The following is a 12,114-nucleotide window of genomic DNA, read 5'->3' on the forward strand; positions in this document are numbered from 1 at the left end:
TATTGTTGTTGATTTTAATTTTTTTTAATCCTACACTCAGTTTTAAAACAATTTAAATGAGTTCTAATATTTGTTTATGAAAATAAACTTCTTAATGTAACCTATAACAAAAAGGAGCTAATTTATTATATATACCTCAAATATACATATTTTCCTCCTTTGAATTTTAGTCGCGCTACAGTGCCTACCTATACTGAACCATAGTTCTTGAAGGTGATCGGTGACAAGGTAGTGTTAAAAAACAAGACTTGATCCTTAATCTGAAACTAAAATGAAAATATCACATTGAGAATAGAAGTAAGTACCCAACAGTTCGACAAAGAGTCAATGCATAGGAAAAAGACAGTAATTTCCACTAATAGTTACCCACCTGGATGATCGTAATTCGTATGTTTTGGGTCAATCGTCACGAATGTACCCTTTGTAATCGAGAATGAAGACAGTCGTCACTTTAGTGTCCCCTTTATAAGCGGGAGCGGAGACAGTCGTCTCTTTACTGTCCTCAAGTAACCTAGAGATTATACCCTTAAAGTTGTTTTTTTTCTGTTGTACTTCCGAAAGTAGTTATTTAACCCATCTTTTGGAGAAAGGATTATTACTTTCTAATAATATGCCACCATCTGGTTGACTCAAATTTATAACTTTTGGGTAAATCGTCACATTATTGTCCCATAGTATTATGGAGAGTAGACACTTGAAATTTTTAAATTTTAGTTCCATTAATATCTTACCACCTGGCTGACTCCAATTCGTATGTTTTTGGTATTTCGTCAGAAATAAACTCTTTGTAATCGAGAATGAAGACAGTCGTCACTTTAGTGTCCCCTTTGTAAGCGAGAGCGGAGGCAATCGTCTCTTTACTGGCTCTTTGTAGGGTGTAGAGTGACGATTGACTTCCTCGTAGGACAAGCCCATGTTAAAATGGTTGGTCACCTAGGTAGTCAGGTGGCTAGGGGCCACCACAAGTGGTAGGTTAAGTGGTCAGTTCGGGACTGTCCCGTCGAACTGCTGGGTAAGAACTGAAGATATGAAGATAATCCCACTATGACATTCTTATGACCTTATAATCTGGTGGACAAAAAGTGTAATATAATACCATTAAGGCAAATTTAGTACACATATTGCTTAGGTGTAAGTGGGCATTTGGGTACATTGCTAGGGATTCCTCCGATCAAAACGAAAGAATTTGAAATTGAAAAAATGATTACAGAACACGTCTTTAATGTTTACTGGACATATTGGACAGGGTTATACACAATTAATAGACATAATCGATTGCACACAGGAAAGAGAAATGATCGAGAATTGTGAGACATCGATCCTAAAAGAAAATCTCTATGGGAATTTGATGTTAAAGGTTTGACTCTGAACTGGGATACAAAATGAGTCCGGAAATCTTTATTATAGATTTCATAATCAAAAATCTTACTGTTTACGCTGCTAACAAGCGATTTAACTGGTTTAATCTCTGTTAATGCCATATTGATTTTAATCCATTTTAATTGTTCCGTAATTATTCCATTATATAGATATCCTTTAAGAATTTTGCAAAATAGTAAAATTCAATATGGCATCAACAAAGATTAACATATTTTTCGACAGTCTGAATACAATTCGGCCAATATCAGCTGATAGAGTTATGTAAATCTAAATCACTTAACGTTGCAGATTGAATTCTGATTGATACAGGTTCATCCGCAACTGCAAGTTTACGGCCAAACTAACGACTTACAAAGGTTTTTGTCTTTCCCACGACAATTGGATCTTCGATGCGGAATGACCCGAGTCATACTCGACCAAAGATTGTCAACCTAGCGACAGCTGTATCAACCGAAAGTTTTTTCCCCAAAAAAGAACTATCAGCCACAGTCGAGCTGTTAAAACAACAACAGGTTTTCGTAAGCCAAAAAACAAATCAGCTGATTCATTACGAAACGGAACGTAGCCTTAAGAGAGCCATAACCGAATACTCTTCTAGCAATAAGTTATTTATCATATGGTAACCAGGTTAACATGGACGAGAGCATACCAAAGGTCATATGATCGCAGATATTCTTAGACCTGGTCCACACTAGGAATTTTTTGTTTGGAAACTTTTTGTACGAATGAGAAGAATAACAAAACAAGTTTCAGAGTAAGAGAAACTCCGTACCGCGAGAGAGATGAATCAAAAGTTTCCCAAAAAAAGTTTGGACCGTCAGTTATTAGAGAAACAGGTCTGATATTTAGTTAGAACAAATTCTTTTTATGAGATTTTCCTCGAAATTGGAACCAACTATCTTGGGAGCGATTACACTTATATTTTTCAAGTATTCTGATTGAAATTTTTTTAGGAAATACTTCCAGAAAACTGAGTTTTTGAACATTGGACGTTTTTTCAACTAAACTTTTTTTAAGAAATGGAACGCACAACAGGCCTGATCGCGGCCAGTCTAGTATAATTATTTACTGAATAGTGTTCCAGCCTATATAAACTATGTTTTTTGGAATAAATTATTTTTATTTTAATAAATTTTACAAGTTCAAGTGCTTAAAACGATATCCACTATAAAATGATATTGTTATTATCAGGCCTGTCACAGAATTCCATTGCGATCGAAAGTAGAATTATAATTCGTAAATAAATCGATAAAAACTTTAAGAAATAATTATTATAAACTATTGTGTTTCATATTAAACATGTGAAGTTATTTTACTCTGAAAAAGTTGTCATTTTCTTTTTTTGAAGAAGAAGATTATGGAAGATAATTACACTTTCGATCGGAATTGTACTTATGTAACCAATTACTTTTCAGTGACTACTAAATACCGTCAGTAATTAAGTTTTTCTGCGTTATGAGTACGATTTTTTAACTCTCTTTTTGAAAGTACTTATTTCATTAGTTATTTGTAAGCGAGCGTTTAAAATTTAAGATGTAGTGAAAGAAGATTTTTTATCTTATGTATAAGTAAGTTTTTGCTGGGCTGTTTTTTAAGATTCTATAAAACACCCAACTAGCCAGGTATTATACATATTCACTTTAGTTTTTTTATACTTTTATTTAATTTTAAATTTATTGTAATGTATTTCCTTTTTGCCCATTTTATATTCATATCATTCATTTACTACAAGACTAGCTCAACTCGAAGTTGGAGATTTTGAAACAATTCTAAAGCATTTTAATTATAATTTTTTTATTATTTTAGCAAAAATAATCTAATTTTTTCACTTATAGTTGTTTAGTTAAATATTATTTTAAATTGACATGAAAAACACATTAATCTCTACTATAAAATCAAATCTAATTTTTCACAAAGATATTTAAAATTTCATCGAATATTCTCAGCATTTTTTCGAAATCTTCTTTATTGAGTTTTGACAGTTTTGTGGTAAATTAGTGGTATCACCCTATGAAATACATAAATTTAAACTGATTATTATTCCAAAAATGCAATAATAAAATCTATAAACTTGTTATATTCATATGCATATAGTTTTGTTTGTTTTATTTTATTAACTTTATATATTTTTGCTATGAAGTTGGTAACAGGTTTAAGCTTATCTGAAAAAAAAATCTCTTAGAATTGAATGGAAAAAAGGATTTCAACTACATACAAAATAAATATATGATTTTTAAAAATGTCTGTACTTTTCCATAGGATTTTAGCAAGAGGATAGCAGGACAAAATTTAAAAAAATATTGATGGCACTGTGCGACAGAAAAATAATACTCAACATGTGACCAAATGATAATATTAAGATCGAAACTACTCGGTATTATATATTTCCGAATACTAATACTAATTCACAATAAATTTTAAAATATTAAGATAATGTTAATATAAGTGTAGGGTAGAAGGGGGATCATTCGCCATAGGGGCACATCTGTCAATGCGAATAACTTGAAAACCTAGTAATCGATTTTATCGCATTATTAAATTTTGTTTTCGTTTATCGATTATCTATCTTCTATATCCCTGAAAATTTGAAACATTAACTTTACATATGATGGGAGGCAGACATGATTAATTGTATTTCAAAGGGCTGTGAAAACATTTCACTGTGTGAACTTTTTGTGCTAACTTTTTTAGTTTTTGTGATAGAAAAAATATATTGGTCAGTATTAGAAGGTCAATAATAGTGAACAATAACACATAATAATATTTTCGATAATATAATTTGAAGCCCGAAAAAAATGAAACTAAACTCCAGAATTATCCGTGGGGGCACATGCGCCAAATATATGTAATGCTTGTGATGTAGAACAAAATTTGGTTAAAATATAGAAAAAATCAGTAATAATTTGTTTTAATTTTTTTTTGTTAAGTATTGTGAAATAACCAATAAATATCTGATTTATTATACTTTGTTTAAACAATTAAGGTATAAAACAGCAAAATAAGTTTTTATTCTTGTAATTTTTTCTTTTATTTTACTAATGAAAAATCTGCCCCACCCCCTTGGCACATTTACCCCATGGATAGGGCGGTATCGCCATTTTTGGTCAGTGCGGAAAAGTTTAAAAAATATGTACATGAGGATGACTTAAGAAAAATTGAAAGGAATAAAACTGAAGCCAACATATCCAAGTATCCGAACCAAGAAAAAAATTAAGAATATGTATTGTGGTTTTAATTTGAGGCCGCCTCAAAAAAAAAAGTGGCGTATGGTCCTCCTTCTACCCTAATTACGATCGAAATTACGTATTGAAACAAAATTGAATTTCTTCTTCTTTTTCTTACGATTCAGTTTTTTGTTAGAATACATTTTTTTCGATCATTGCGTAACTGAATGCGTAAACATAATTAAAATGCTGAATTTAAACTCTACTTTTTTAGTGCCCGATTTAAATTTAATTAAAAAAATAATTTAAATTTAATTTGACTCATAGTGAAAGCTATGAATTTTCAAATTATATTTCGCTAAATAAATAATTGTGAAAAAAAGTGTAAATTACAAGTGTCATTTTGAATCTAGAACAGCAAATGTCTGCCAGTTTTATTTTTTTTTTCAAGTAATATTTGTTGTTGTCAAGTTTAATTTTTTTAAATGACATTTAAATAATATTGTTTATTATTAGTTGTTGTTGTTGAAGTTTAAATTATTCCTGTGTGGATTTATTTTAAGTCTATTGTTTACTAAACATTAATCACTTTTTTTGCAATTTGCATTTACCGGCCGGCAAATAGAATTCAAAACAAAATTACGAAAATAAATAAACAAGTTTATGAAGTAAGAAAAAAATCGTATATGTTAACAAGTAAGAGTGCTATAATCGGTTGTGTAGAATGTTATGTACCTAACGCTTAAAAATATTCACTTGTATATGTCCTTACCTCTAGGACTTGTCGTGCTATCAACATGGTATAGTTGTATTCAAAAGTTTTAATCGGTTTAGGACTATCAAGTTAAACCCTAGGACTACAAAATCAAAAGTTAATATTTGGATTATTTACAACCTATTCTTTATGCATTAAAATACCTGGAGCAGTCAGACTCGCGTACAGAGAAACTAATTTTCATAAGGATCTTACAAATACAACAAACAAATCAATAGACCACCTATCTTTCTGATGGTGGATGTAAATACAAATTAATAATAACTCAATGCGCAAAAAGGTAAAGAAAAAAAGTAATAAATCGCTAAAAATTTTAACAAAGATTAGTCATAAATCTTTCGAAACTTTTAGAATATGTAAAGCTATTAAAAGCTATTTAAGATACAGTTTATAGTTTCACAATTAGCGATTGATCTAAAATTAATCTTCTAAGAGCGAGATTTTGAGTTGGCAATGACAATTAATAATCAGATTAGTTAATCTAAAAATGAATTGATTCTGATATTAATCCCCTTTGATCACTATTTGTTATCAAAACAATGTATGTTTTATAAAAAAGATGAAGACAATTGTAAATGTAATATGAAAATTAATGAAAACTTAAATTTAAAACAAAAAATATGCATTGTTAAGTCTCCCTAATTTATACTAATCAATAAATTAAACATTTTAATGTTGTCTGAATTTTTTGCATCAGCTGTTTACACTTTTAAATTTCTTGCACAAGTTTAAACCACCTCCATTAGGCTCTTAAACTAGCAAACAAAATTAGCTGATTGATTATTCAAAAACCACTTTCGAGGATTAATTTTAATTTAATCCATAATCCTCCACCTAAAGATTGGCCCTAAGTATCGTATAAGTTATTTTATTTAGATGGATTATATTTATGTATCTTACATGGTTCTTTGTTAAACTACTGGAGCTTAGTCCTTAATTTCAGACCATGGCTACCCCTTCCTTAACTTCCCAAGTGCAACCACTTTAGTTTACAACCATGCTGATGGGATGACCTCTTTTGAGTTGGCTGCAGCACATACAGACGTAATTGGTAGACCGAAACTTTAGAGCTTTGGTTCGGAAACCGTTTTTAACGCTCGGGAAGGAGTAATATACTTGATGCGGAATGGGCAGGGACGAATTTAAATTTTCAATGATTGTATAAAAGTTATTAACCTAATATAGACTTGACACTAACTCATTTCCAACTCTTAGTCCCAAAGTCACTTCCCTTTGGGGTATCTGTTGAAACCCCATTAGTGTGTTTAATTTTCACTTGAACTTATACTCGAATACTCATTGGCAATGCCCATATCATAGTTTTATGCAATTTAGCCAAACGATTAGAAATATTAGATTCATTTTAAAAAAATTTTGATTCTGGTCCACAGGTCATTGATTCTAATAACTATGTGTTCTTTAAAACATATTAGAAAATGTCTTTACCTATTTAGATAGAATAGAATGTCAATTAAATAAATTCAACTTAATTAATCAAGTTGATTTCAATTGTTATAATTTCTTTTGTTGTCTCTATAAACTGCAAAACAAATTAAAACAACTAACGCCTACAATTACAAGATAATGTAATTATTCGACTCAGTACTAATATATATATGTATGTATAATGTTTCGCACATTATGATATAATATATAAAATCATCAACGGTGTTTCCCCATCAGATACCTTGACTACAGCTCAATGTACATAAATTGAAAAAGAGAAATTGATAGGAAAATAGATGTATAGGTGTTATATAGGGTTATAACGAACCTTATACACTCATCACTAGAACCGGTGGACACACAAAAAACATTTTATTATTACATATTTAAAATTACCTCTTCCTAGGTCCTTTGGGCATAACGTACTAGATAACAGAAATATATTGATAGATTATAAGACTGCAGATATTTATACTTTACTTTCTGCTATCAACTACATATTTTGCTATTTTGATGTTTTACACACGTTATAACAAAACCAATATACCGAAAAAAATCAATAAAACAATGATTGAAAAAACGTGAAATATTTTTATAATTCTAAAGAACTAGATATTCTAGGGAAACACCTAAAGAATATCAAATTATATGTGTTATTTAAAGTTCATTAAAATTAAAAAACAAATAGATTTTTTAAACAAAATATATCGTTAGCTTAGTATGTAAACGTGACAAGTCCTCTTTTGTAAATCTTATATACCCTTAACCAAGTATGTTTTTAAAAACAGTTTTTATTTATTTTGTATCTCTGCACACATGTCACACATAACATACACACAAACAAATATAAACTGTAGCAGAAAGAAATATTAACCTTTGTACTGTAATACCACCGTCAAACTGTATTACCACCCTCAAACAAATATGAGCTGAATTACCAACATATTACTGCTTTATCTCCTTGTTCTTGTTATACCCATCAGTAGTCAAGTGGCCCCTAGCCACTTGACTACCCAGGTGACCAACCATTTTAACATGGGCTTGTCCTACGATAAAGTCAATCGCCACTCTACACCCTACAAAGAGACAGTAAAGAGACGATTGCCTCCGCTCTCGCTTACAAAGGGGACACTAAAGTGACGACTGTCTTCATTCTCGAAAAAAATAACTTCTAAGAATATAATCTCTAGGTTACTTAAGGACAGTTAAGAGACGTCTGTCTTCGCTACCGCTTACAAAGAGGACACTAAAGTGACGACTGTCTTCATTCTCGATTACAAAGGGTACATTCGTGACGAATGACCCAAAACATACGAAATACGATCATCCAGGTGGGTAACTATTAGTGGAAATTAGTGTCTTTTTCGTATGCATTGACTCTTTGTCGAACTGCTGGGTATATTTTAATATTTTAAAGTTTTCATATTACATTTACAATCGTCTTCTTCTTTTTTATAGAACATGTATTGTGTTGATAACAAACCGTGGTGTTTTCTGTTGTTTTGTATGGCAACACTGCAAAGTTTAATCTTCAAAAAGATTTAAGATTAACTAATCTAATTATTAATTGGCATTTGATCGCCAACTCAAAAACCCGCTCTTAAAGTTATATTATCAAATCTCAATTTCGTTTAAAAGTGGACTTGTCACGTTTGTGCACTAAGCTTACCATATTACTAATTTCTTCTCGATTCTTGGTAACGAAAAATTACTTAATATATATTTGATGATTTTGTAGCAAAATCGATAAATTAAATGTTCTAAATATGTTTACAAATACAATTTGATTGTAAACAAATAAATTTAAAAACAAAAATGTGCATTCTATGACAATTAAACTTTGACAGTAAATTTACAAAAAAAAAATAAATTTACGTTGTTTTGTTTTCAAAACTTTTTCATGAGGACCAAAATTAATAATAATTGAATTTGAGAAATTTTTTGGAGTCTATCTCCCAGTTTTAAGTTTTCAATAGATAAAATTTTCGTTTAACAATGTTCTTCCGTCTAGGATCAATGTCTTACAGTCACCGACATTTCCTGTTTTCTTTGTGCGACTTGACACGTCTGATGTTTTCTCTTCGATGGGTTGACAATCAACCCGACCCGAAATATAAAATCTCCTCCACGAACCTCCTTGTCCATTATAGTCAAAAGACTGGTCTCATTATACCATATCATCTTCGCTCCAAAAAGATCCGAGTCATACTCTGCCAAAGAATGTTAACTTAGCGACAGCTGTATGAAGCGAAAAATTTTTTTCCCCAGGAAAAAACTATCGACCACAGTCGAACTATTACAACAACAACATGATTACCCAAAATAGTCGCTATAAAATCTCGCCATTTTGTGTACCCCGATAGTTGTTGTAACTGATAGGGAGATTTTAAAGTTAAAGAGATAAAAGTGAGTGAAAAATGAGTTATAAAATTAAATTCCATTTTTCTAATGGTCACTAGTTTTTTTTTAATAATCACCTTTGTAAGAATGGTTTATCGTTCAGTTCTTAATATCAACAATATAATTTTCCAACCCTGTTAGGTCTATATCTCGATTTAGACATGTTCGTATGTATTTTGAAATAAGTTTTCAGAAGAAACCAGATATATGCAATAGCGACATAATTTTGAAAAGTTCAACATATAAAATCAGTGTGATCGGTCCATGAATAACGGAAATATAAGCAAAATTCCGAAGCAACCCATGAAAGATTCGTATCCTGATTAGATTCATATTCCTGATTAGTTTTTTGAGAAACTAACGGTTAGTCCAAAAAATTGTTAAGTCCACTTTTAAAAGTCACTATATTATTTATGTATAAATAACGATGTCTTTATAAAGTTCTATGTTTATATAGAAATCATTCTTTGAAATTGCTTCAGGATTTTAAACATAATCCTATTTCATTCTCAAGACATTTCTAATTGACGTTAAATTTACCGCTAGACCTAGAAGCTTATCAAAAAAAAAATCATGCAAACGTTTATCAAACAGGAAAAACCCATTGTCACATAACCTGTTAATCTATTCCAATGAAAACAAGTAGGAAAGTATAGTCGGGCATGGCCGACCATATAATACCCTACACCATGAGTATATTTTTAAAATTTTTATTTTTTATAAAGAAACTTTTATGTTGAATATTACCATAATTCCAAAATATTAAAGCAATTTATTGATAAAAAACTAAAATTTCTAAATGAGGCTTTATATAGGTCAAATATGAGCCGATCCTCGGTAAATTTGGGAAAAGGATATATTTTTAAATAACGGTTAGTTTTGTTGAGCTTCATTGCGATACAAATGGTTACAAGTCAATTTTAGACGTTTAAGACATTTTTTGAAGGAGGGTTTGTATGGGGGCTAGGGTCAAATAAGGGCCGATCCTTACGAAAATCTGCAGTGTCATTTTTACTTATATAGAACTTATTTGTGCCAAATTTTCAGAGAGATAATAGAATATTTGACCTAATTATGGCATAAAAAGTTCAAATCGGGAGGTGCGGTTGTATGGAGGCTAGTTGAAATAATGGACCGATTTCAACCATTTTCAATAGGCTTCTTCCCTGTGTCAAAAAACATGGACAGCCGGGCAGACGGACGGACGGACATGTCTTAATCGACTCAAAAATGATTCTGAATCGATCGGTATACTTTAAGGTGGGTATTGGACCAATATTTTTGTATGTTACAAACATCAGCACAAACGTATAATACCGTCCCCACTATTGTGGTGTAGGGTATAATTAGAGACGATTTGATTTAATTATTACAAAATTGAAAAAAGATTTTAATTATTAATTAAACGAAAACAAACACCTTTTCGAGGAACTGCAATAACAACAAAATGTGTAAAAAAGATTCATTATATGAAACTGAATAAACTATATAAATATGTATTGATAATATATTTATAACAAACGAAGCAAATTTATTGATAATTATTACCAGGTGAGATTTACAAAATATATATTTACAGTTAAAGATTAAATACTTTTTGTTAATTAGTAATAATATTTTCAAACATCTTTTAGATTTTGTTTACAATAATTCACGGGGATCATGGGGTTGTTCATCTTCGTTACAGTGTAAATAATTAAAGACATTTTCATCAACCTGATTACGATAGGTCGGTACTGAATCGAATGAGATTAGAGAATTCTAGAACAAACAAAAAGTTGGAAATATTAAAATTAGTTGTTCATAAAAATCCCCTTACAAGGGGTACTAATGATAACAACTAAATCAAAGTTTTTTTTTTAAAAAAAAAAGGTCAACAACCAAAAAAAATCCGAAAAAAGAACCCATGTTATCATTTAGGGTTTTTTGTTAGTACCTAACTAATTCATTGTATTATTTCAAATTTTGATAAAAATAAATCCCCTTACCTTAAAAATCACATCATCTTGACCTTGGAATGTATCAAAGAAATTGAAAATTTCACTGTTAGTTCCAAAACGTTCGAAAATTGTATCAAATATTTTGCGTATAGCTTGTTCTTGTTTCGACGATGCATAGGCACTCACAAATACGGCTCTTTGTAGTCCAGCTTCCACATTACAGCGTTTATAGTTTTCGAATTCATCCGGTACACGATTAGGACAAATGAGAATTTCCTCGTAATTTGCTATATAATTGGAAGAATCTACTATGTTAATATATTCTGTCAAGGAAGCCTTATTAAGAAAATTGCAAATATCATGACCCATGCGATAATTAAAAAAGGTGGCTGCATGGAAAGCACGATGTTTGGATTGATCAAATATACTGAAAGAAAAATCGCATACAAATTAAAATTGTATTTCTAGTTCTTATAAGTATTGTGGAATTTGAATTTTTACTCCACTTACATAGGAGCCTCCTGAATACCAAGGAATGTTATATTTCTAGGAGCCACTGCAATATACAAACTATTATCATCTTCGTGGGCATAAATAAAAGGTCTTAGACCAGCACTTCTGGCAGGCTTATAACCATGTCCAGTCAATACAACCATATCCGAGGTTCCACTCTCTACTGAATTTATACAGTTTTCACGATCATCCTTTCGTATGCATTCCAAAGCCAGAGGTATTGAACTGTTACGAGCCACAGCAACGGTATGAATACATTTCTCAAAGGTAATATCACTGTAAGTACACAACTTATGTTGCCGTTGGCCATTGTTGTTAATGTACGGACTAAATTGATGGAAATTTTGTGGATATGGACGAAACACTAGGGGCCGCACATATTGACCCACCGTTAATGCCATTAAGGCTAAAAGTGTAAAAAATCTAAACATTGTTATGAATCGTTGTTGGAAACTATTCCTAAAAATATTAACTGAAGAATATATTTATAGGGCCT

General features: G+C 30.7%; 1 protein-coding gene across 1 annotated transcript; it reads right to left on the reverse strand.

The window, feature by feature from the left end:
- Positions 1 to 10,805: 10,805 nt before the first annotated feature.
- Positions 10,806 to 12,071, reverse strand: LOC111678728 (transferrin-like). The gene is made up of 3 exons (XM_023440152.2): positions 11,616 to 12,071; positions 11,154 to 11,532; positions 10,806 to 10,926 (listed from the first exon to the last, which is right to left on the reverse strand). The coding sequence occupies exons 1-3, from the start codon at positions 12,047 to 12,049 to the stop codon at positions 10,807 to 10,809; spliced, it is 933 nt and encodes a 310-aa protein (XP_023295920.2). The 5' UTR covers positions 12,050 to 12,071; the 3' UTR covers position 10,806.
- Between the last annotated feature and the right edge of the window lie 43 nt (positions 12,072 to 12,114).

The sequence above is a fragment of the Lucilia cuprina genome, chromosome 3 (assembly GCF_022045245.1).
Source record: "Lucilia cuprina isolate Lc7/37 chromosome 3, ASM2204524v1, whole genome shotgun sequence".
Classification (NCBI taxonomy): Eukaryota; Metazoa; Arthropoda; class Insecta; order Diptera; family Calliphoridae; genus Lucilia; species Lucilia cuprina.